The sequence below is a fragment of the Eulemur rufifrons genome, chromosome 27, assembly GCF_041146395.1.
Source record: "Eulemur rufifrons isolate Redbay chromosome 27, OSU_ERuf_1, whole genome shotgun sequence".
Lineage (NCBI taxonomy): Eukaryota > Metazoa > Chordata > Mammalia > Primates > Lemuridae > Eulemur > Eulemur rufifrons.
This window is the reverse complement of record NC_091009.1, coordinates 14,061,488-14,088,788: the sequence shown is the minus strand read 5'-3', so window position 1 is coordinate 14,088,788 and position 27,301 is coordinate 14,061,488. Positions and strand designations below refer to the sequence as shown.

At 41.1% G+C, this 27,301-nt stretch overlaps 1 protein-coding gene across 2 annotated transcripts in view; it reads left to right on the top strand.

Annotated features, from left to right (window-relative positions):
• The window catches only part of C27H1orf21 (chromosome 27 C1orf21 homolog), a 222,691-nt gene that overhangs the window by 179,986 nt on the left and 15,404 nt on the right, over positions 1-27,301 (top strand). For both annotated transcript variants that reach the window (XR_011231536.1, XM_069459308.1), the window contains exons 4-5: positions 7,128-7,204; positions 15,108-15,168. Coding sequence is in view for 1 of the 2 variants with exons in the window: in XM_069459308.1 (XP_069315409.1) it covers positions 7,128-7,204; positions 15,108-15,168 (138 nt within the window). In the remaining variant the exon portion in view is untranslated. The remainder of the gene's footprint in view (positions 1-7,127; positions 7,205-15,107; positions 15,169-27,301) is intronic.

Sequence of the window (27,301 nt, the reverse complement as noted above, 5' to 3'; positions counted from 1 at the left end):
GGCAGGTAATTGTAATGGAAATATTGACTTCATGTAATTATAATGATAGTGGTAGCCCAAGCTGTTGAATTTGGCGGTTTGAATCTTCCCATCCATAAACATCCAGAAATTCTGATAGAGTGAAAGTGGCTCATTTGATCAGCATCATTCATCAAATAGAAGATAAAATTCCTTTGTATTAAAATTCCTTTGTATTCAAAGGAGACAGTGTCCTACCTCATGTTGATACCACTTGAGAAATCAAATATAAGATTGTTTTCTTAGAGATTACGTCCTATGGGTTACTCCCCCAAAAGCTAGCATAATTTACCCTATTTATTTTATAGCCAAATGTGGTCCTATTTTTAAAATGTGTGTGTACCACCCCCCAAAATCTCCTGATTATAGTTTTCAAAGTATTTTCTTTTTCTAGCTTTCATGTACTTTCTAAAATGCAGTGCTTCAAATGTCTACACGTGCAGACATGGTCTGTGTGTAGGGGCAAACTCCTTGAAAGTTCCTATTTAGTACTTCTGTGTCTTCTCTCTGTGGGACCCTCATTAGCAGTCCTGGGAGCTAGTACTGTAATCCCCACTGCTTTTCTCCAGGCCTCCAGCTTCCTGCATCCATCTGGCCCCTGGGATTTCTCTAGAATACAGAACTTTCCACTGCTGGGCCCCGAAAAAGAAAATGAGACTCCTCCCCCAGATTTCCAACCCAGAACCAATTTGGAAAGGGAACCTTTTAGGGCCACAGTCCTCTCAGACCAAGTGGGACAAAAAGGGCAAAGAAGTGACAAGAGAAAAGAAGTTCCATCCCTTGCAAATGGTGCTTTCTAGCAGAATCCTGAACACGTGCGTCGCTTCCTTCAGTGTTAAGGAGGTGAGGTTTGAGGGAGTGCTTTAAAGAAGGGGTCTGTTCCTCTTGCTAGTCTCACTTTCCATTAGGGACATGCCACCCAGGGACTGGGGAGCTTGCAGCAGCAGCAGCAGACAGTTGGTTTGACCGTCTTCAGCGTCAGAGACCCTAAGAAGAGAGTGACAGGTTTACTCCAGACACTGACAAGCGTGTTGTGTTCATAAAGAAATAGAATTATTCCAAGTAGAGGAAAAAACTGTTTTGATTTGCTGTTTAAATAAACCTGTCACTACCTGACAGTAGTTTGCAAACGTTTTTGAGAAATGGGTGCTTTTTCCAACCGATGGAGCCCCTGAGTATAAAACAATGAAACGGGCTGCTGGTCTGGTGGGTCTCATGGCTGACCCAGGGCTCAGGCTGAAAACTGCTCTGCGGAGGCCAAATGGGGAAACACGAAGTCTGAAGGTATCTCTTCTCCGACACAGAAGTTCTCAAACTTTTTTAAGCTAAGAATCACCTAGGACTCTTGTTTAAAATTTAGATTCCTGGGCTTCAATCACAGACACTCACTCTCAGCGTGTCTTGAGTGGGGCCTGGGTGTCTGCATTTTAACAAGCATTCCAGATGGTTCTGGTGCAAGTGAGGACAGGTCATGAAAAGCAAACTGCCTGTTGGGGGCCCTTTCAAATGGCTTCATCTCAGTCTCAGTTGGTCTCAGTTTATTTTAGGTACAGTACTTAGTTTACAAGAGTCAAATACCATTAAAATAGCTTTTTCTTGCTCAGGGAAACAGTATCTTAGTTACCTCTTCCATCATCTCCCAATTTAATTCTCTTTTCCTATTTCTGGGGCTCCCCAGACGTTGCCCGGCTGTCAGCCCCCTCTGTTGGGTCTGCTTCGTCTGAGCTGCTTCTAATAGTGAACCACATGTCTCCGCTGCTCTCTCCTCTTCCTCCTCCTTCCTCCAGCCCTGTTGTTTGCTTATTCCTCTTTTTTTTTAAGTAGAAAAATTTCTTTAAACCTCCCCTTCCTCAACAAACAAATCCCAAAGCAGAAGTTAAATGTTTATAAACAAATATAAAACTGACTTCTTTATGCAAAAGCAGCCAACCAATAAGTTGCTCCCAAGTAAAATGTTTCCATTTTACTTGGGGAAGCTTTCTGGGGGATATGGAGAAATATAAAAACAAGCCTTAGGCCAAAGAATTTATGAAGAAGACCCCAAAGGCAATCACAGCAACAACAAAAATAAATAAATGGGACCTGATCAAATTAAAAAGCTTCTGCACAGCCAAGGAAACTATCACGAGAGCAAACAGACAACCTACAGAATGGGAGAAAATATTCGCATGCTACACATCTGATAAAGGGCTGGTAACTAGAATCTATACAGAACTCAGGAAAATCAGCAAGAAAAAATCAAACAACTCTATCAAAAACTGGGCAAAGGATATGAACAGAAACTTTTCAAAAGACAGACTAATGGCCAATAAACTTATGAAAAAATGCTAAACATCTCTAATCATCAGGGAAATGCAAATCAAAACCACAATGAGATATCCCTTATCTCCAGTGAGAACAGCCTTTATCAAATAGTCCCCAAAACAATAAATGTTGGCGTGGATGCAGAGAGATAGGAACACTCATATACTGCTGGTGGGACTGCAAACTAGTGTAACCCCTGTGGAAAGTAACATGGAGATACCTCAAAGAGTTACAAGTAGAACTATCATTTTGATCCAGCAATCCCATTACTGGGCATCTACCCAAAGGAACAAAAGACATTCTATAAAAAAGACATCTGCACTAGACTGTTTATGGCAGCACAATTCACAATTGCAAAGATGTGGAAACAACCCAAGTGCCTGTCAGTACATGAGTGGATTAATAAAATGTGGTATATGTATACCATGGAGTTCTACTCAGCCACAGAAAACAATGGTGATCTAGCACCTCTTATATTATCCTGGATAGAGCTGGAGCCCATTCTACTAAGTGAAGTACCACAAGAATGGAAGAACAACCACCATATGTACTCACCATCAAGTTGGTATTAACTGACTTAATTTGACCAACACTTAAGTGCACATATAGTAGTGACATTCATCGGGTGTTGGGCAGGTGGGAGGGGGGAGGAGAGGATGGGTATATTCACACCTAATGGGTGCGGTGCGCACCGTCTGGGGGATGGACATGCTTGAAGCTCTGACTCGGGTGGGGCAAAGGCAGCATGTGTAACCTAAGCATTTGTACCCCGTAATATGCTGAAATAAAAATAAATAAATAAATAGAAACAAGCCTTTAAAAAGTTACGTTTTTAAAATAAATGAAGTCCATAATGAGACACCACTACACACCCACTAGAATGGCAATAATTGAAAAAAGACAATACCAAGTGTTGGTGGGGGGACGTGGAGAAACTGGAACCATCGTGCATTGGTAGGAATGCAAAACGGCACAGCCACCTTGGAAAACAGTTTGGAATGTCTTTAATAGTGCAGCATAAAGTTATTATATGATCTAGCAATTCCACTCCTAGAAATCTGCCTAAGAGAAATAAAAACATATGTCCACACAAAAAGACTTACATGCGAATGTTCAAAGCAGCATTATTCATAATAGCCACAAACGGAAAACAATGCCAGTGTCCATCCAGTGGTGAATGGATAAACAAAATGTATATCCATGCATTGGAATATTATTTAGCAATGAAAATTAATGAAATACTGATAAATGCTACAACATGGATGAACCTTAAAAACATTATGCCAAGTGAAAAATGCCAGACACAAAAGGCTACATATTATATGATTCCATTTATATGAATCTAGAAAAGGCAAATTTCTAGAGACAGAAAGCAGATCTGTGGTTGCCAGGGCTACAGATGAGAACAGGGATTAACTGCAAATGGTTATAAGGAAACTTTTTAGGATGATGACACTATGTTAAAACTGGATTGTGGTGATGATTGCTCAGCTCTGTATATTTACTAACATCATTTAATAATATAGTTATTAATATAATGGTAGACTTTTATAGAATGTAAACTTTACCTCTATAAATGGCTGTTAAATATTTTTTTAAATACAGCATATATCATACTTAAATAATGGAGAATTCTTTTCCATGCAAAAAAGACAGGCACTATAGCCAAAGTGTGGTCTGCAGACCCCTGGAAGTCCCTGAGACTTCCTCAGGGAGCTCTTGGAGTCATTTTCTTAATAATATCAAGTGCTAAGAAGCTACTTGCCTTTTTCACTGTGTTGACATTTGCACGGATGGTGCGAGAGCAACAGTAGGTTAAACTGCTGGTCCCTCAGCCTAAATCAAGGCATTAGCGTCAAACGCTATTGGTAGTCATCAAATTCTCCACCACCATGGACTCACAGTAGAAAAATAAATTCCATTTTCACTTATGAATACCCTTGATGAAGCAGTGAAAATTATTTCATTAAATCTTGTGTCTTGGTTGCATATCTTTTTAATAGTCCATGTGATGAAATGGGAAGTACGCATAAAGCATTTCTTCTGCATACCCGAGTAAGATGGTCATCACAAGGAAAAGCACTTCTGCAGCTGATTGACTTGCAAGCTGAACTAGCAGTTGTTTTTTATGGAACACTATGTCTACTTAAGAAAAAACAAAAACAAAAACAAAAACCTGGCAGATATATTACGGATATTCAGACCTGGTGTTTGGCAAATCATTTTCTTAAAAAAAGAATGAAGAGAGCCTGTTACTTTAAGGAAAATAATAGACAATAATATTTGTTGCCAGTGATAAATTCCAGCTTTAAACAAAAAACTAGAATTTTGCAAAAGTTTTACCTCCCATCATGAGATTGATAGCTTCAGTCAATAGTTTTCTGGTAAGATGGATCGTGAATTTAACAAATGTGATTTTCTTCATGTGATATAATGAAATGAGGCAAAATTTGGAGATTATATGTAAATGGGTCATGATGTTAAAGTTTGAGAAATGCTGGCCTAGAGGCCAATAACATGGACTTTGGAGCCAAACTGCTTGGTTTCAAATCCCAGTGTTACCACTTATGACTTGAATGGTCTCAGGTAAGTACTTCACCTCCCTCTGCCTCTGCTTGTTCATCTATAAAGCGGAGATAAAAATGGTACCTATCTCACAGAGGTATTATAGGCATAAAAATGAGTTAATATGTATAAATACCTTTGAACATTAAAATGAATTAATTTATGTAAATTGCTTAGAATAGCACCTGACTTACAGTAAGTGATCAGTGAGTTGGTATTGGTCTTGGTGAGTGGTAATTTACAAAAGAACAAACATATTATAAATGCATGATAGATTTTTGTAATTACACATTTAGACCAGGAAATCTGCAGCTGCTCTTGCTCCTTTTGCCCCTGCCTCACTTTGGGCCCTGGGTGTCCGCGCCTGAGTGGCGTACTGCGGAGGGCTTGCTTGCTCTCTCCTGCCTGTCCACTGAGCCCCTGTCGTTTGGGGGTCCATTCTTTACTTAGCAAACAAGAATGGGTTCTTAAGAAAGATTTGGTGAGGCAATGTCCTTTTGAAGGGTACAGTTTAATAAATTGAATAGGAACAACCTGCCATTGTATAGCATTTGTATTCATAGAATTAGAAATCAATTTCCTGCCTCAGAAATGCTTAAAATTACGGTCTATCATTTTAAGCTCAGAGAGTCTGGGAAATTATGTGAATAGAGAAAAGGGGTGAGGGTTTGTCCTATCATATATGTCCATTCTCAGGGTTTAATCTAAGAAGACATAAAGTTTAAAGTAGAAAATGACCAACTTGGAAGGAATTTATATCTTCAGTCCTGCAGAGAGACTACATTTGTGCCATTTTTACCTCTGACTTCTAAAGGGAAACTCTTCACTTGTTGACTTTGTTTATTCATTCACCAGTATTTGCCGAGTGCCTCCCATGAAGTGCCCAGCCCTTTGCCCCATGGACCCCGTGGTAAAGAGAGGACGTGGGCCCTGCCCTTCTGGAGCTGGTGCATTAAACTTTTCTAGTTTCTCCACCTGTTTTGTAAAAGATAAGACGATTTGTCTGCTATTCACTAGCAGACAGAACAGTATATATTTTACGCTTCTTAAATGTTCATGAAAACATTCTTAAGTTTAGTGTAAGGTAAGGAAGATAAGATAATCTGCAAGAGAATTAGAATGATTGTTTCTTTTCCTAGAAGAACACAAACAAAATTGCCACGTTTTTTAGAGCACTAATGTAATGCAGATAAGCTCATGTTCGACAGTTAATAACAACCAGAGCATGTAAATCATTATAGTTTCACTGACTTAAATGGCTTCTGCTGTCCTAGGAGAAATAGGAACTGAAAAGAGTTCATTTGGGGACCTGTTTTCTGTGTCATCTCACATCACTCTGCTGTGGTGAGAATGTTGGATTGGCCCAGGTAGTTTTTATTCCCTGCCCTGGACTTGGTCTTTCATAATGGCCACACCTCAGGTTCCTTGAGTGTATATAGTCACCTATTAAATAGGTTTAGAATGATCTTCCCTTTCCGTTTGGGGATATGTTTTATGAGAAAATTATAAGGCACCTTGAATATCTTTTTAAAGATAAAGCTGCGAAAACTCAGAACAGTAGTAGTATTGGGATAGAGTCCTTACTAATGTACTGGCATTTTAAGATACAGGAGTATTTCTTTCCCACGTGGCTAGTATATTGGGAAGAAGAAAATGGGTCAGGCTAAAAGCCAAAAAGAAGTGTTTCTTGAACACAGGCTAGTATGGAATTTTATTAATTGGATTGAATTAAATCCCAGTATTTATTGTGGACTGGAAATAGTCATTATTTTTAGGCATGTTCCTGTCCCTATCACAGGTGGGGTCTTGGGTAAACTATGTTTCAGTCACTGCAGTTTGTCTTTTGCAAATAAAATGCACGGAAGTCTTTGAACCTGGGCAAGTACACAGTGGCTGCAATTGTACTGTGGCTGCTCCTTTTGACACTGAGTCCTCTGTTCTTTGATTAGAGTTACTATTAGAGTTAAAAAATTAAACATTAACTACACATTGTTTTCTAAACAGAGTCGTAACTGTTATAAAGCTGATTCCTCTTTTCATCGCGATGTTCCAAGTTAAAATGCTTAACAGGTTCTACCTGTACTGTGCAACATCTCTGCAAGGACTTAGGTCCCTGGGAGGTGACCAGCTGTGGGATAGGGCCCCAGACAGATCTAACATTTCTGTGATGAAAACTCATGCTATGATTTAATTGTGGATTCTAATCTTGCCTTTTACATGTGTGTGCTTATGTGTTTCAGGAAAAAAGTGCCAGCTCAAATGTAAGACTTAAAACTAATAAAGAGGTTCCGGGATTAGTTCATCAACCCAGAGCAAAGTAAGTCCTAGTTCCTGTTTTCCTTATACAGCCAGCCCTCCATATATCTGTGGATTCAGCATCTGCGTATTCAACCAACTGTGGTTCAAAAATATTCAGCAAAAAAAATAATTCCACGGAGTTCCAAAAAGCAAAATTTGAATTTGCCACGTGCCGAGTACTGTGTTGAATCCCTGTGAATGAAGCGATGTGTAGACATTGTATTGTTACGATAAATAATCTAGAGACGATTCAATGTATATGGGGAGGACGTGTGGGGGTTATGTGCAAACACTACACCGTTTTATAGCAGGGACTTGAGCATCTGCAGATTTTGGTATCTGCAGGGGTGTCCAGGAACCAAGCCCCCACAGATCCTGAGGGACAACTGTTATTGTTTTCAAAGGTAAATATGTTTTCAGAGTGAGTTCCATTTTGCCTACAATATAACACAGACTTATTTTGTAATTGAGACAGTGTGGTTTCGTGTAAGAACAGAATAAAGAAGACAGATATAATACCTGGCAAAGCTGACTGCAGGCCAGTTAGAAGAAAATGAGGATTATCACCATGACCATGGGGTAGGGAAGAATTCTGAATAAGACACAAAGGATGCAGATCTTAAGGAAAATTATTAATTAATATGACTGCTTAAAATTAAACACTCCATGAGAGAGTAAAAGATCATAAAATGGGGGAAGATATTTATAATACATATAATTGACAGTAGTTGGGTTTTGAGAATATATAAAGTAATTCTATGAATCACTAGATAAAAGACAGGGAACCCATAGAAAAACCAGCTAAACATATAATCCACCATTTAACTGAAGAGGAAACACGAATGGCTAATATATATGAAAAAAAATGCCATTTCACACCACCAGATTGGCAAAAATTTAGAATTGTAGTGGCACAAAAGGTTGACGAGGATGTGGAACAGCAGACACCCTTAACTCCTGCTGGTGGGACTGTAAACAGCTACAATCTGGAAAATAATTTGCATTATCTAGTAGAACTGAACCTAGGCACACTTCATCCCCAGCACGTCCACTCTCGGGCATGTACCCTCGAGAGACTCTTGTAACATTTGTACCAAGAGACGTATCTTGAAATGTCCATAGCAGCATTGTTTACACGCGTTCTCAGAGCTCTTGAAGGTCAAACCCAAATGGCCATGAAAAGTATAATAGATGGCAAAGCTGTGGCATCTTCCTATGACGGGAGTGCTGCACGTCAGTGGAAACGAGTGCCCTATAGCTACACGTGTCAGGATAGAGGGGTCCATGAATGTGATGGTGAGGCCGCAGAGGGAGTGGCACTGTGTGCCTACACATGGTGCCATTCGTATAAAGTGCAGCAACAGGCAGAACCGAGCAACGTGTTGTGCACAAGTAAACGGGAAAACAGGAAAGAAAAGCAAGGCAATGAATTCAGAATAGTGGTTCTTTCTGACTAGATGGAAGATCATGAGACCAGAGGCCCTGTTTCTTAATCACAATTACATAAGTGTTCCTTTAATTATCATTATTCAAAAATGCCCAAATAATATTATATGTTTTCTATGTGTTGTGTTTTTCACAACTGGAAAGTTTAAAAGAAAATAAGAAAAAATAAAAAAGTTCTTAACCTGGAAAAAAAAGATTGTATCCCATGAGGATGTCTATAGTACCTAGTACATTTCCTCACTTGTAGTAGGTACTTGAAAATACAATTGCTGATTACCAATAGATGACCATCCGTAAACATTTTATTTAAAAAGGGAATGCATTTGAAAAAGTTAAAAACAATAATGAGTAGTTTTCTAGCTTGTTCTAGGACTGACTCCACTTGGATGATAAAATGTACTTTGTGTGAATTTTTAAGTTATCGTTTCCTTTTTTCACAGAGGCTCTGTTGTCCCAGAGGCTACAAATCTCTATTGTGGTGTCCACTTAAATGCAAACAAATTCTCTGAGGGTACCAATGACACTGGTACATTTGACACTGTCATCCCCCACCCCAAAATAAATTAACCTATTACATATATGTATTAATGGCCCCATAAGTCAAAATCATTAGCAGAAGAAGTTATGTTATCTCTGGCTCTTCCAGAAAATTGAGGCAAAAATAACCTTCTTCATAATCACTGTAACCTGGCTCAGTGTCTGTGGAATTGCTAAGGACATGGCCTCTAAGGCATGGCACTTAGGATAACGCAGGGTAGGTAATATGTTCAGTGATTTAGTTATCACTTTCAAAGAAAACTGGACACTTTGAAATCCACTTATCATTTACAAAGTCAGTGTAATGATGCGTCCAATTTTTTCACCCTTAGGTGAATGTTGTGCTATTACCACAATCTTCCCAGTCCACGTCACTGCTAGTCACTTCGATCCACTTTATCTACTTTTGGGGACAACAGATATCTGGTACAGCCAAATTGCCTTTTCATCCAAGCCATGTCAAATATGCTACGTTTAAATGCTTCCCTTATCTCTGACTTATAAGGGGAGATTGAATGGAGGAGAATTTCTCTTTTCTGTTAGAAAAAAATGCTTATTTAACGTGGACACCCAGAAGCAGCACACTTCCCAAACTGGCGTGTGCTGAAGCTTTCAGAGAAGTTTATTAAATTGGTTCATGTGTTTACATTAAAATTGTGAAGAAAATTCTCTGTTTTCCACATAGCAGCATGTGTGCGTGTGTGTGTGTGTGTGTGTGTGTGTGTGTGTTTATTTTAAACTGTGAATCAGAACCTTAGATGCTTGGAATTCAATTAAGAAATCTTTCTGGAGGGCCAAGAGAAGAATTTTACTTTTCCTACTTGCTGACATATAGATCAAGGCAACCATCATTTACTATACAGAGCTATAAAATAAGATGAGAATTCTTTTTTCCCCATGAGTAGAAGGACAGTCCCACACCATAAAGGCAGATAATCCTCACACTGTCATTTGATGCTACACGTAGAGCACATTCTACTGGCTTTGTGGTCTCAGGCAAGTGACCTAATGTCTCCGAGTTTCATTTTTCTCAGAGAAGAATGGAAATGAGCAATCCCGTCTTACAGAGCTGGGCAATAAATGAAATAATGTCCGCTCAGTGCTTATCACACTGTCTGGCGCTTGATAAGAGTGCCTTAATAATTAACAACCCGAATGCCCTGTAACGGGAGGTTGGGTAAAGGAACTCCACCACATTCACACAATGGAACAGTTGTTAGCAGTTTATGCAAACGTACAGCAGCAGCGCACAGTGCTGGATAGACCCCAGCAATATGATATTAGAAGGAAAGAGTAAGTCCTGAAAGATTACAAAGAGTGTGATGCACTCTTTATAAAGTTGAAAACACACTTTTTGTGGTACAAGGGACCCGTTTGTTGTTCTGTGGCGAACGTGTCTTGCTCTAACTCTGTAAACCTATATCTTGTTCCTGCTCTATAATCCTATCTTTCTCTCCTCAATAAACCTCATTTAGTGCCTAAAAAAAAATACAAAGTTGAAAACACCTGAAATAAATAACTACTTTTTAAAGGCACACATAGAGGTGCACTAAAACTACATAAAAGGAACTCGAGGGAGTGACGGTCCCATTGGGTTGTGGGGACACACAGGGTTGGAGTGGTGGTCAAGGCCTTGCTTCTGTTTTGATTTCCTGGGTGCTTATATACTATTTAAAAAAAAAAAATAATAATTAATGAAATAAATAAAAGTAAGCTATGCATGAGCTCCTAGTAGGAGTCTGTCACAAAATGAGGATCAGGATAAATCTACTTCCCTGAGGTCCAACTGAAAAAGAATAATGATCATAAAGAATAACTGGGATCTGTGTCCAGGTCAAGGTTTACCAAGAACCCACTGGGTAATTGAACTTCATTTTTGCAAGTGTAGGGGAGGCAGAACTTTGCCTCTGCCGTCTCAGGGTTTCTGCCTGGGCCTGAGAGTTAAATTGACATAAGACAAATTAACGGGAGAAAAGCATACAGGTTTTTACATGTACATGGGAGCCCCATAGGAAAGGACCCAAAGAAGTGACAAAATCCACATGCTTTTATACCAGGTTGAACAAAGAGAGACAATTGTGGAAAGGGACCTAAAATATATGGGGAGACCAAAGGAAGGTAAGAGTTATTTTGACGAGGGCTGTTTGCACAGAATTCCTTTGGCTCTGACTCCCTGTCTCTGTGGTGAGAATGTCCCTTTCCCCCTGGTATAGAGAGGGCACCATTCACATGGGAAGTTTCTCTCCCACCTTCTGGAGAAAAAGGGGGTCAGAGTGCCCCTCCTACTCCTGCTGTTTTTCAGTTGCCTTTAATTCAAAATAATCCTTATGCCAAAGTGATTTGGGGGTGGCATATTTTGCCATCCTTTATGGGTAAAATAGTAGGGAATTAGGACTTTACTTCCTCATATTTTTGTGCTTAGGTTTTTATTATTTGGAAACTTTATATTTTTTTAAGCCTCTAAAAATGAACGCCATGTATCTTTTAGCTGTAAAGCCCGTTGTGCCCACCGTTCATTAATTGGCTTACTTTGCGTTAAGATTCCATAGTGTCCTCATCCCCCGTCTCATCAAGCTGACGGTCCCGGGAAGAATGGCGTTGCCAGTGTGGGGTTAACTCACGGGGGCTTTGCTCGCACTAACCAGGGGCCACCAAAAGGGCTCCGGCAGAGCATTCTGTTTCCCAGGGCTGCGTTTTATTAGAGAGAAATAGGAAAAACCGAAATTGTTGAGCTCTGTTCATTAAAGTAGGTACCACTGTACAGGCTTTTGTGAATAAACGCTAGTGAATCTTAGCAACAGGTGTTCATCCTCGATAAACTTAAGTCGCAAACAGTTCTGTGATCCCTCTCTAATATCTCGAGGAAAGACAGAAAGCCACCTCCTCTCTCCCCCGGTCACAGTCACCAAATTGGGCCTCAGAAAGGATGTAAGAATTGAGCCGTTACCAAAGGACAGTTTTTCACAGTGCGGCTTGTACTTTCGAAGGTAAACACTTGCATTGATGCCACTGTCAATAGCGTTTCCACCTGGGAACAGGGGACCCGTGCTCATCCAGGCGGGAATCAGCTGATAGGGGTCATTTATTTCATCAGAGTAAAAATTCTGTCTCTGGCTCCTGGTGAAGAGATTTCTGTGCTCCTCTCTGAAACTAACCCGTGAAGAACAGAGGAGTAAGCTTCATGCTTTCAGGTTACCCCACACCTGAGACGATACACAGGTGACTAGGATCTCCCGCGGGCACTTCCTGCTCTGCGGGATCTGCCACACTTGCAGTGACAACAGAGATTATCTGAAGGAGCCTGCCTGGTGCATCAGGCTTCGACGGTAACAACTCTGCCTTCCATTCAGTCTTTTCCATCTAACACAATCCATGGAACACATTTCAAGATGGCAAGAGAGTGGCTCAGTCTGGAGTGTGACTTCTCGGTGGGTTAGGAAACGCAGCAAAGACAGGCAGGGCTGTTCTGACGCTCTTAGAGGAAGAAAAAGCAGGGAGCATTTCTGTGTCATGGGGCGATACACAGCTGGAACCATCGAGAGTTTTGTGCTTGCTTCGCCTTATGTGCATCCTGAGGCTCCTGGCCGGCACTTTTGGTCGCAAGCTACAGACAGGGACCCCCGAGCTGCAGTTAAGTGCGTTCTTGATCACAGAGATGGCAGACACAGTCACAGAGTTGCTTTTATTAATACTTAAAACTTAGCCTCTCATCCCTCTGATGTGCATATGTATGAGTGCTCACCCAACATTGCTGTTTTCATGTTGTGGCATTTAAATAAAGGAGTTAATGGAAGTTAGTATCAACCATAGCCCGCTGGTTTTATAGATGAGGACTCCGAGGCCCTGCCCATCACCCGTGCTAACAAGCTGTGCCGCCTCTGTGAGGGGCCATGAATTGCACGAATGTAAATAGTGAGCACTTTGTCAATTAATTAACAGATATTCCAGGGCAACTATATACACACAGTTTATCTGTCTAGTTGTCTATATTAAGGTACCTGTATATCTTCATGCCTTTCCTGTCGGGGACCTAAAGCTGTCCCTCCTCTGTTAAAGGTTGGGCAAGAATAGGGAAGACGCCCAAAAGGTGCGTGAGCAGCAAAAGTGGGTGACGGAATATTCACGTTCTGCACCCACGGGAAAGCCCCCAGGCTCTCCCTGGAGTCTGCTGATGCTAACTTTAGACATAGCTCTAACAGACTGGGTTGGCTGTGCTATTTCCAAGCATGACGTAGAAGCAGCAACTGGGAAGAAAGCTGACAGAGGACTGAGGCCACTGTGACAAGAAGAGATGAGAGAAGAGCTTCGACAGTGGGCTCTGGATTGAGGACGTTTTGCTTAGGGAGCGCCAGCTCTCCCCATCCTCGTGGCTCTGGCTGTCGCAGTAGTACGGGAAAGTATTGCAATTTAAGATCGTGGGACTGGCCCCTAGTTATTAAGTGAAAGTTAAATAATGTTTGTGAAAGATCCTCTATTATAAGACTATGCAGTTTAGAAAGATTTGAATCCCCAGTGGCTCAAATAAAAAATGTTTTGGTGCCTAAATAAGTACAGCCATGAGGAATCTGGGAAAACTCAGCTACGCAAAATGGATTTTCTGCCCAGCATTCTACGGAGAAGAGAGAGTTTAATGTATTCTGTCATCCCAGGTTCCGCCTTGCCCTCCCAACCTGCCATAAAAGAGGGCCTGTTTCTAAAACAGAATATTTTCCTTATTTAAATGATCATATAAAGGACAGCAAAATAGCGTGATATGTGTGAAAGTGCTTTGTAAACTGTGAAAGTTGATTAATGGTATCAGATATTTACTTCATGTTTTTCCCCCCCCCTCAGAGCTGATGATACCATTGTGCTCATAGATTTTAAATTTTGGTTTTTTACACAGGGGAGAACTTCCTCTATCTGTCACGAGAAGACTGCAAGGTTTCAGGTCACTCGTGCCCCTCCCTGGGGCCCCTAAAACTTAAGGCATCAGGCTAAGGAGTGTGTCACATGGTCTCATCACACTGAGACTTGAAGCCCACCCCAGAGCCATCCTCCAAGCCCTGCCCACGGAAGCAAGCGCTAGGCACTAGCAGCACCTGACAGACACACGGTGTGGTGCCTCTGTCACCCAGCAGACTCAGCCTCCTTGGAGCATCCACAGCTGTGTGCTGGGTAGAAATGACTGTCGCGAGACTGTGTCACTACTGGGGCCCACACTGCCCCACGCCCTTCCCATCTGCGATTCATCTCTGCCTTCCTTACCTTCTTAGGTTTCGTCCCCACCAACCACGTCAACCCTGTCACCAAGCAGGCTGTTGGATGGCCCAGGACAAGTGGAAAAACAGGGCACGTGCTCCTCAGACAGGTTTCCTGACTTGCTCCCACGTCCCAGTGGAATTTCAGTTTCAGCAAATGGGCGTATTTGCTGCTGTCGGTGCAGAAAGCGTCCAGGGCGACGCGAGCTTGTTTGCCACCGGCCCACACCTGCGCAGCCAGCTGTGTATCGTGCCGATGCTGACCACCTTTGTGAAATACACATTTCCATGCAATAACTAGGACGAACTTTCTGTTTTATGTTACACACAGGGTTGAAATATGCCATATGCTGCTTGCCCATGCTTTTTTTTTTTTTTTTTTTTTTTTTTGAAATCACACATGAGTATCTGAAGGAAAATTTGGCATGTAGCTCCCGGTCACATCACTAGAAATAGCACCTGTACATTGAAAGGAAATTGTATTCCTTAAGTCATCGGCCCTAATAGACTGTTATGAAACACGTTTGCAGGATCACTGTAATGACGTTTATCCTTAATATAACTTCAGAGTATTTCAGTGGAAAAATCTGCAATCAATAAATGTCTGCCCCACGGTTTAGAGACGCAGCATGTTTCATGTGAGGGAGCCAGGGTTAAGAAAGCACTGGAATATGCACTCAACTGCTCTTTGTTTTTCAGCATGCACATCTCTGAAAGCCAACAAGAATTCTTCAGAATGCTGGATGAAAAAATCGAAAAGGTAAGAAGTGAAATCAATGAACTCCCATGTTTCAAGGGAAATACACCAATGGCTTCATATGTTAAGGCAACAATATTCTTATTGCTAGGTTTGAAAGCTATTTTTGGAAGGGGTTAAAACAAAAGTCACCCCCCTTCCAGAAACAGTGTGTGTGAGAATGTTTAATATAGAACGGAGCCTCCCAGGATCCCGGCCACCCTCGCATATTAAAGCGTGTAAAGTCGGAGGGAGACTAAGAAGCAGCCTCTGCCTAGACAGCTCGTTCTTAGCACTGCAAGTCATCCTGCGTCTCGTGCCCTGCTCTGACCTCAGACTGCAAGGAAGCCCTTAATCGCTGCCAAAACCTGTCAAGGGCCCACTCCATGCGTGGCACTGCTGTCAGTTCTTTACAAACATCTTGCACCTATTTCAATTAATACTTACCTCAGAGTAATAGCTGTGAATTATCTGCGTGTTACAGACAAGCAGACTGGGGCTCAGAATGCTTGGGGAACTGACCCAGATTTGCAAGGATAATAGTGGACAAGTTGGAATTCCAGCTCAGGTCTGTCTGACTCCAAAGCAGTATCTCCAGGTTGCTTCTGTAGTAGTGTGTGCATTTTTATATTGACAGTAAGATATCCAAAGTTGATCTGTGTGGAAATTGAACTCACAGTTTTGATCTCAGAGTGCCACATGCTGATCGACTGAATGAAGAATGAAATAGGGTCATAATTAAGGGCTTACAGACTTGTAGAATTTAAATTCATCCTGCAAAGGGGTGAATTTTAAATGTAAAGTTATAAATCTGAAGATGATAATTTCTGTATTCTAAAGAAGAGTAAAATCCTGAATTCAGAGTATGTCACGCTATGATTAAGTCATCACAAGCCGATTTTACCTTCAGAATCTTTTTAATTTTAATTTTTATTTCTTTTTCACTTTATCTGAGCATGTCTTCGTGGGTTCTTAGTTATGATACATATCACTCCATGGAAGATTAAGAAGGAGGCCATGAATTTGTCAGTATTTTAGCAGCAGATCCCACTTTGAGGTGAACCCCCTGAAAGAACAATTGTATAATCTTCTAAGGAGCCATTAAAAGACCAGCAAATAGCACTGATGTGAAAAACAGAGATGGGTAATGAATTAAAATGATAGGTTATAGTGTTCTCTGGCTGTGCGTAAATACTTATTTAAAGTATAATAATTTTTTGATTTTCAGTGAAATTTTGACTTATGAGTGACTTTTTTTTTTTTTTTTTTTTTTTGAGACAGAGTCTCACTCTATTGCCTGGGCTAGAGTGCTGTGGCATCATCCTAGCTCACAGCAACCTCAAACTCCTCGACTCAAGCAATCCTTCTGCCTCAGCCTCCCGAGTAGCTGGGACTACTGGCATGCGCCACCATGCCCGGCTAATTTTTTCTATATATGTTTTTAGCTGTCCATATAATTTCTTTCTATTTTTAGTAGAGACGGGGTCTCGCTCTTGCTCAGGCTGGTCTCGAACTCCTGAGCTCAAACAATCTGCCCGCCTCGGCCTCCCAGAGTGCTAGGATTACAGGCGTGAGCCACCGCGCCCGGCTACAAGTGACTTTTTAGGTTGGAAATTTCACTCAGGAGCAGTTACCAAGTTTCACATTTTGGTTCAAAAGCTGTTAAACTTGTCAATAACATTTTGTTTTAGTAAAGAGAAGCATAGAAAGGAATACAGGCTGAGTATCCCTGATTTGAACTCCAGAATCCTCCAAAATCTGAAACTTTGTGAGTGTTGACATGATGCCCAAAGGAAATGGTCACTGGAGCATCTCTGATTTTGGATTTTCAGGCGAGGGCTGCTCAACTGGTAAATATAATACAGATATTCCAAAATCTGAAAACATCTGAAATCCAAAACTCTTCTGGCCCCAAGCATTCCGAATAAGGCATATTCAACCTGTATTTTCTTCCCACTGTAATGGTGAAACTCTTTTCTTTCTCTCCGTATTTGGATTTTTCCTCCCACTATCTTTTTGGCAATAAAAAGATCTGCTTAGTATTTAGGGGTACACTGTAAAAGGTTGAAATGTGAATTTGAAGTTATCTTTTTAAACAATATTTACAAACCCTGGCAAGGCATTTAAGATGATCTAATCTCTTTTCAGTGTATTTCCGTAATTGAAATTATGCCTCCTTCTACTCAAAACTGAAGTTCATTGCTCCCACCTAAAATCTGATAGCCCCTTTCCCTTTTGCATCCAGGGTATAGAGTATGATGTGCTTAGCACAACGAAAACAAAGTTTATAACTTGATCATTTATTAGATGGAAACTTCCTTGGACAAAGGAGCATTTGTAGGTTCGACATAAACAGTGTTCCCACTATTGAATACATTCATATTCAAAGAAGAGAAGAGCTCTTATATAATTCCTGACATGTATCCAGTAGTAGATTCCTTCGGGGTATTTTTTATCCTCTTTGAGCTATGCTTTCCTGTTTCTTCTTTCTTAACTAAAGTTCATCCATCTGAATATTTTGAAGATGCTATCCCGTGTATCATTTAAACATTAAGCCTCCAAAATTTAAAATGCTCCTTCTTAATATATGTTTGCTTAATGTAATCTTCACCATTGTTTATATAACCAAAATTGAGAGTTGGATTCTTCCAAATTGTTTTCCTGGGCATTTACCATTGCTAAATATTCCTTTGGGCCAAGCATGAGGCCCAGCGTGAGGACAGCCATAAATACAACTCAAATCTATCATTAGGTTTTAGAGGGTTAACTGGAAAAAAAACCAAAAAAAACATTAAACTCACCTAAAGCTTCATGCTGAGAGATTGAGTCATGCTGAGAGGTCTTGAGTTTTAAGATTTCACCTCTCCAAGAAATGTATAGAAATTCCTTTTTTTCCCCCTTAAATTGATAAGAAGCAAAATTGACTGAACCTTGTGAAGATGTAAACCTGCCCTTCCTTGACACATCCTTTGCATTTATTGGATGTCTGTAGGGCCTGGTTTGAATTTGCCTTCTAACCTAATTTACCTATGGATACCAAAAAAATTTATGCTCTGTCTTCCTTAAAATAGATGTAAAAGCCCCATTAGTATACTGAAACTGGGACTGTTAAGTGGTTTAATATTTATAGTAAAGCTTAATTTGGATTTATTTTGGACTCTTTGAATTCAAAGATTATCACAGTGCAGAGCTGCAGTTTGCCTTTGCATCACAGTTAAACAGGTGGTTTTCTAAAAATCTAATGGTGATCCCAAAAAAGCAAGTAGCAAAAATGCAATTAAAAAAAAATAATAATTCAGCACCTACTGAGTACCAGGCGTTATGCTAGTTACTCAGGATACAAAGCTAGGTAGGAAATATGGGATACAAAATAAATAGGAAAGCAGTCCCTTGCCTTGACAAATTTAATTTTAAAAGTGAATTTTTTTAGAATGTCATTATGCTACTGATCGAGGAGTTCCTCATCCATCACCACCATCCCCACCCACCCTGCCTGGCTGCTGTCACTGAGAATCAGCTTCTCCTGTACTGAACACAAGGATTTGCCTCCTGAGTTGGTTCAGGTGTTGGAACTTCAGGTCCATTAACGAGGCAGCTGTGACAGCTCCTAGGGCACTTGGCATCTTTTCACTGTGCTGGCACGTGGGAGCCACGACACCGTGCTACAGCTGGACGTGACCAAGAGAGAGATGTTGTCGGGAGAGCAATGAAAGTTTAAAGGAGCTTATGATCTCTGTTTGCTTTACTTTTCCTTTTCCTTTTGGAGAGTAAAAATCCTATGAACCAGTGGGAGCCGCCTCATTTATTTTTACCTCATTATTTTTCCCCCTGCCATCTAACCATAATTCCATTGGGATCTGTAGTTATCGTTGTGCCTGACAATTCACAGGCTCCTAGAACCCTATTTGAAGTGTTGGCATTTGCCTAACTTTGCAGCTTTAAGAAAGTGAGCATTTGCTGCAGAGCCAAGATTGTGATTTTGAACTCTAGTGTTTCACTGTATCTAGGGAAGAAAGAAAGTACCTAGATGAAAACTTGGCCTGTGGGGAAGTTTCTGAATATAGCACCAAATACAGGTAACATCAGATTTGAAGGTATGCTTTCCACCATGCATTTCAGTTTATTTATAAGAAGCAGAAAAAGTAAATACATTTTTAAAGTATCTGCAATGGTAGTACCTTCTACAGGCAAAAACAGGGACTTATATTTTACTTTAGGAGGACATAAGACCCTAGCTAATCACCTAGGAGTCTTTTGCTCTCTCAGAGAGAACACTGAATATTAAATAAGAAATGTCTCAGTACAAGGCCATTTGCATCTGGTTCGTTTTTCTAATGCAAGGCTTCTTAAACTTTGTTGGGCCTTGGGCATCTCTTTGGAATCTTCTAAAAGTTATAAAGACTCCCCCTATAAAATTGCATGTAATATCATATACACAAAATTTTTAAGCATAAATTTCAGGATTTTATAACTCCATGGAGCCTGGCCATGGTTTGCAGGCAAAGAATGTGTTCATTTCTTTATGATGTATTTCATTGATGCGCTTCTCTCAGATTTGGGGCCCAGCTGTACCCATGAGCATGTGTGAGCCTAGCTAGTGACCTTATGCATATATATCGCTGACTTTAAATTACAGGATTAGGAAACTGAGTGCAGATGAGTCCACACAAACCCGTTCTCCTCCCTTTCTTTTTTCCCTCCCTTCTTCCTCTCCTTAAAAACATAGCTCATAGCACTCATTAAGGTGAGCCATCAGCATGCCTGCTGTATCTTGCATATTCCTGTATGATCTTGAGACTCTGGCTCTGTTGACTAGAATTATTCCATGTGACATTTTTAGGAAATGTGTGAAAAAGAGCAGTACGTGAACTTAAAATCAGCTGATTTTAACAGATCAGCTTTCTACGGTTTTATCTGTAGACCTCTACATGTATTAAACAACAATTTACACTTAGAAAATATTTGGGTTCGTGAAGTAGCCTGATTTTCTGTTAATCATACCTCAGCTCAGCATGACCCATGGTAATTACTCTGCGTCGAGATCAAAAGGCATTTGCTTTTCATCCGGTGAAGAGAATGACTTGTGCATGGTTACGAACTGTGATGTTGGGTTCTAGGTGTAAACAATTCCTGTAGTAGACTATTCACCCTCAGCGTTGCCATGGAATCAGATATAAAGTTTGGCAGATGCAGTTTATGTGATGAGTTTTACTTTTTGGCGGTGTGCTTAAAGTCCTTCTCAGTGCCTGCCAATGTTGAGAAAACCTGGGATGGTTGTATCAAATCCTAAAGAATGTCACATGGCCTGCCCGCTGCGTGCAGAGGAAGTCGTCATGTTCCTCCTACCCAGCAGGTTGTGGCTGCTTTTCGTAACAACCAAAGCCTCCAGCACTGGCAGAGAGATGCTCTTGCTGTATCCTTTGGAAGTGAGCAGGGCTGCCTTTCTCATTCGATGAAACAATTTCTTGCTCCATGGTAAACATTATAGCCTTACTTTTGCTAATAACCAAACCGTTCCTTGTGTCTCCTCTCCCTTCATCGCCTTGCCTTGCCTTCTCTCTTGCCAGTGTGTACCTTTCCTCATTTGCCAGCCAAATTCAAGCCATAATTACAAAGGGCAAGCATGTGACTCATCCTGTTGTGTTTTTATCCCTACTGCACAGCTTTACGCAGATGACTGACTTCTTAATCATCATGATGAGGTAGGAACCACTGATGAAGTGTGAGCATCCACTCTGGGCTTTAGGATCGTAGGTGACGCAGTCAAGGAAAATGAATCAGGCAACAAGCCAAAAAGAAATGCAACACACTCAGCCTCTGCTCACTTTCTTTTTTCTGGAGGGCTTGATTTTCAGCAAGTTCTTGAGGGTCTATCGGCCTGGTTCTTTAAAGAGCAACGAGAAGAGGAGAGTTCAAGTTCCGGAGAGATATAGTCATGAATGCAAATGAAAACCATGCCATTTCTATGCATGAGGCACAGTGGACAATGCTCTGAAGGCAACCGTAGTGTGTAGCACAGTCAGTGAATGGTGGCATTTTGCCAAGGGTGCAAGTATTTGGACAAAAGAAGGTAACCCAAGGTCACTCAGGGCAGCAGAGACAGGGATATTAGTGCATTTCAGTCCCCTGATTTGTTCCCATCCGGCTTCTCCTTTCTCTTCCTCTTCTTTGTCTATCCATTTCCCTTCCTCCTCGTGGTCTTCCCACTCTCTGGGTTCGGCAGCTGTGGGTGTTGCTTCAGCCCTACAGATAGCACTCTGGGAGAGAGAGGGTGCCCGTCTTGGTGACTGTCACTTTATTATTTAAGAATATCTAAAAGGACTCAGAGCATTAAACTGACAGCTCCTAAGGATAAGAACTGGGTCTCATTTGTCTTTGTTTCCTCAGAGCCTAGCACAAGGCCTGGGACAAAACAGATGCTTAAGGAACTTACGGAATGAGTGCATGGTGCAGATAAGACCACTGGGCTTCAAACAGAGACAGAAGCGTACAGAGGCAGGAGATGTGATCAGAAAGACTCCTAGAGCAGGGGACTCAGCATGACAGGAGGTGCTTTTAACAACTTGGAGCAGCGTAGCAGGTTTACAGCAGGTACAGTGCCAGATCACTGGATCAACTGAGGTCTAGGGAAGGAAAGAGCACAGTGCAGGAGAAAGAGGCTGTGCTTCGTAACTGGGCCAAAGCCGAGGACTGGCTCCAATAGCAACTATGTGACCCCAGGCTAGTTGTTAAACTCTGATCTTCAGTTTCCTCACCAACAAAATTTGGGTAAGAATACTAACTTGTCTGGGGAATTGAAGAAAATAGACACAGAGTCTCTAGTAGAGTGTTTGATGTGTTGCACATGCTCTGTAATTGGTAGCTTTTATTTTGGGTGAAGTTGCCTGTATCCATATCATCAGGGCTATTTACACAGGAAGGATTTTGGAGGAGCTTAGACTAAAACTGAAAATGCAGAACTTATCAACTTGGATCTTGCTTGAGTAAGTGCATTCCTCGGTACCAGTGCCTCCTTGTAAATAGAATATTAGGATAGGGCACTTTCCAATGCAATGGTCCACCTCCCTCCTATGTGGTGCAAACGTGTTCAGCAGCTGGATTCTTGTGAACATTAACGAGCCATTAAATAACCTGTGCTAGCTTTTGAGCTATGATCACAGAATGAGTCAGTGAGTCAGCGGCATGGGTACAGCTGAGTCCCTATATATGTTTTTCTTGTTTGGAAGTTTTGTTCATTTTTAATTCTTGTGAGGTTTTTGAAAAACTTGCTTTCATAAGCCTTTTTAAAAATATTTATTAGTACCAGCCACAAAATGCTTGTAACAACAATAAAAATTAGGAAAGGAGACTCTCCACAAAATCATAGAAATGGTAAAACTGAATTTTTAAATTCATTTAATAAGCTTAAGTTGAACGTGTTCTCTGAACTCAGAAATGAGCCAGGGCCATGAGAAGTGCATAACAAGGAATTAAAAATGGGGTTCTTGCCTTTAAGAAGCTTCAAATCTAGAAGCATAACGTTTTGCGTTGGAAGGGACTTTAGAGAATATTTTATCCAATTTACCCCCAACTTTTTTATCTCCCACTAAACAGAACCCTCCATAGCAAAGAGTGACACACGCCCATTTATATCAGTTGGGAAGGAATTATGAAGCATATTATGTTCTATGTATTTCTTGAAAATTTATTCTGAAGTATCTTGTGATTTCTGTGACTTTATTCCTCCCTTTAAAATTCTATTGAGTGGAGGCACAATCCCCTCCATTCCTAGAGAAAGCGTTCTCGGAGCAGACATTTGTTGCCTTCCCTCACTTTAATTCCATATTTCTAAGTAGATTCAGAAAAGAGTATCAAAATATTTTAAGCTCATATTCTCAAAATGGATCGTTGGAGGGTTGCTCATACCTTGCCTGTCTTCTGGGTTCTTAACAAATTGAAAATCTGCACAAGGAGCCAGGTGAATAGCATAAGTCAGTATCCACCTTATTAACAAGCGGAGTGAGTCCCAGGTGCAGATCCAGAACTAGTCTGGAATATATTTGCAACACTTAAAACATGAAAAGGATTTGTGGCCAGAATATAAAAAGAAGTCAATAAGAACCATCAATTTCACTGCTGGTTCTGTATCCTTGAAATTCTCTTACATGTATACAGTGAAGTTCACTGCAATATTCTGTATTCAACAGCGAAAAAACTGGAAGCAACCTAAGCGTCCTCCAGTGGAAGAATGAATAAATAAAATCCTCTATATTCCTACAGTGCAATATTATGCAGCAGTTAAAAGAAATGAACCAGGCATATATATAGTCGCAATTATAGATTTCAAATCATATTATTAAATGAATAGAGGAATATGCAGAATGATAAAAATTGTATGGTACCATATAAATTTAAAACACAAAAACACCACACAGGATTTGTAGATGGACATTCAACAAATATTTACCAAGCACAAGCTATATACTAGACACTCACAGACACACAACAGATGTATGTGCGCACACACACAGAGTGTGATGTGTTTTTACATGATATATTTATAAATGGCATGCATTTATATCCATTATACATTTAAATATTCATCTGTATATAAAAGTGTAGTATATTTGACATAGTATCAATATGATGTGAATATTAAAGAATCTAAAATGATACCAAATACACAAAAACACCAAAACCATGACCATTGCTGTGCCTTGGATGGGGGAGGGGGAATGGGTGGTCATTTTATTTCTAGCAGCAGATGTTACAAAATATTGCAAGTTCTTATGTCTGAATGGTGAAGGATATATAGTGTTTCTTACATTCTTTATACTTTTCTGTATATTTTAAATTTCTCAAAATCACAGGATGTCTATGAAAAGAGGAATATGTTTATGACAAAATTTCAAATGGGGGAGAAAACAGATTACACTGTAATGACTGGTCATGCTCACACCTTTCCCTGCGTCCCAGCGTGTGCACTTGGGTAGATGAAAACCTTCAGGAAACACTAACATGGGCAATGGGCCATGCCTTAAGTCACCTGAAATCTCGTGATTTTGATTTCATTGGAAATCACTCCTCTTTCCATGGGTTCTGATAGTCATGGCTGGAGGTGCGATTGAATTTCCTGACCTCTATTAATTGCTACTCTTATTGGCCAATTGGTCAAATGTATGACAACTCTTAATTTAACCAGTGCTTCATAGCCCATTCAGCTGGGTAGTCCCTGCAGATCCAGTCACTTCTGCTGGACTGACCTGTCATGTGTCTTCTGGGCCTCACTCAATTGTTATCCTCCCAAAGTGCTCACTCCCAGGGAGCATATTGGGTTAACCAAGCCAGTGGAAGCCTCGGGATCCATAACGAAGCCTCATGAGCTATGCTTGTCTTCCTCTTCTGGGGTGCATGCAGGGTGGCCCCCCTAGCCATGCCCTGGAAGAGGGAGGGAGCCAAAGTGTTCTCCCCAGCGCTGAGCCCAGGATACTCACTCCTCACTGCACTGGGGCCTCTCTCCCTCCCATCTGGCTAGTCCATTGTTCTCTGCCTTCTACAGACAGGGACCGCTTATCTGTAGCTGCAGTTCTCTTCCTGGCCAAATGCGTGTGCTTCCTGTTCTGAGAAAGGAAGGAAAGGTGAGCCCTGCGGTCCATCAGACAGTGCCACTCCCCCTGGTGGGGAGGAAGGAAGTATGTCCCTCACCTCTCCCTCCCTGTGGGCCCAACCCATGCAGCGGTGAGAGGGGAAGCCCAGCCTCCTCCACCTCTGACTGCCTGGGTCAGCCACCATCCAGAGGACCTCAGGGGATGCAAGCGGAGGGACTGATGGAGACCTGCTGGGTTGGTTAAAAATGTCAGTCACAGAGGTGTGTGACCAGTCTCTCCAAGCCTCCATCCGTGTTCAGTATAAATTCTCGCGTACAAGCAATTACGTCAAGACAAAGAGCTCTAAAGAGTTTGTTTGGAAGGCACATCTTTGTCCTGAGGAAAATGAATTAAAATCCCAGATTTGCTAAAAGGAAGTGAATCCTAGGGGAGACCCAAGAAGCCCCAGTCTACCAAGTGGATTTTCTCAGATTTCCTGGCTTGATGACATGGCGCTAGTATTTGAATTTTAACGCTTAACACTCACTTGAGAATACACTAATTAAGACATCTCTTTGAATTAAATCCATCAAATAGCCTGGAAATCTTCCAGAAAGAATTCTACAAAAATTTTTAATTCATCTGTTTGTTGTTATAAGAAAGCAGTCACAATAGGGAAAGATTTTATAGGATAATATTAAGTTAAAAAGCAAAATTAAAAATTGTGTCTATAATAGGATTGAAACTATATAAAAATGACATGCATATGGACAGAGATTCAAATGAAACTTGAAAACTGATTTATTGGGGAGGTGAGGTTGGAGATGAATTTTTAAATTTGATTTTGATTTCTTGTTTGTAAAATAAGAACAATTTTGTTAAATGACATTTCGCAAGAGAATTCTGGAGAGAAAGGGCTCTCAAGATGGAAATTCTCTTTGCTATTTGAGTTGTTAAGAAGAGGACAAAACTCTTAAACAGTGTTAACCTCTGGTTCTGCTGATGGTCATTCTATTTTCTGGGACAGGAGTTGGCAAACTATGACCCACAGGCCAAATCTAGCCCACGAGACAAGAATGGTTTTTACATGTTTAAATGGTTGGGAAAAAAACCTAAACCAAAAGAAGACTATTTTGTGACATGTGAAAAATCGTACGAAATTCAAATTTCAGTGTCCACAAATGGAAGTTTTATTGGAATTCAGCCATATTCATTCATTCACTTCTCTGCGGCCACTTGCATGCTTACAATGGCAGAGTGGAGTTGCAACAGAGACCATATGGAATGCAAGGCCTGAAATATTTACTATCTGGCCTTTCTCAGAGGAAGTCTGCCAACTCCTGCTCTCGGACATCAGTTCAATATGGCCAAGAGAACACGGGCATCCCACGCGAGCGTTGTGTTTCTTTAGCCTCGCTCTTGCTCGCCTCCTAGTGGGGAAAGAGCATCACTGAAGTGCCCAGAGTGCCAACCTCAGATTAAAGCTTGAGAAATACGTGCCATAAGCCTTCTAAAATATCCTCCTTACTGTTGCTAGAAAGGGGATTCAGGTATAATAAACACTTCATGGGGTTTTTAAAGCTGTTTAGTTAATACTTACTCTCTCTTGGAAATGAAAAGCCCGGTCTACTGGGATTGTCGTCGCAGCTGTTATTATCACAGTGATCATTCCTATATATGGTCAGAGAAACAGTCAGAAGCTGTCACACTCCGCTGCTCATTACAAACGAGATCTTTTTCCAACTGAAATAATAGCTTGCGAGTCTAATTAGAATAAAGCTCATTAGAGACGGAGACGGCCATTAATGCCTCGACTGATTTTTCTAATGAAGTAAGCCGGGGGAGGAGACTTCAACGGCACAGCTAATTATTTTTGCTTTTCTTCAGCATTTCTTCGGCATTTAAAACTATTCTTATAAATTGTTGTTGGACTGTAAACGAAAACGCTGCTGAAAAGCGCTCTGAGATTGAAGAGGCTCCGACACGTCCAGCCCTGGGGAGGGGTGGAAGGTGGCTGCTTCCAGCCCTGTGGCCCTGGAAGGGGAGGTTTAAGCACAGCACCCCCTAGGGGTCCCCTTTCTGCCACTTTTCCAGCCTCCTCCCTGTTGCGTCTATTCTAGATCCTCTCTGGCTAGTCGTTCATGCATACTCAGCCCTAGAATGTGGTTATCTTCTCCCTGCAACTCTGGCTCAAGGACACAGCTGAAATGTCCAGATTCTCGTAGAAACTTGGGTATCTGAGCTTGCCTCTGGATGGTGATACATGGAGAGAAAGTTCTGGAGAAAAGGTGTTTGGTGGGCAGAGAAAAGAGATGCCAGCTGAATTCATGCACCAAAATACAGACGGGGCGCTTGTGCTTCATTCTTCAACATGCTCTTTGCCACCAAGAAAGAAAGCAGTTAAGTCCCACAGTACAAGGTAAAGTCTGTCAAGGAATGATAACAATAAGTCAAGAAACCGAGACTCAGGAAGCCCACAGTTAGGGAGGGAGAGGAGGCAGAGGGGTTATGTGAAGGAAGCAGATGGGAAGTAGGAGAACCAAAATAACAGAGGTTCCCAGTGTCATCCAACAGGTAAAGGAGAGGAGGAT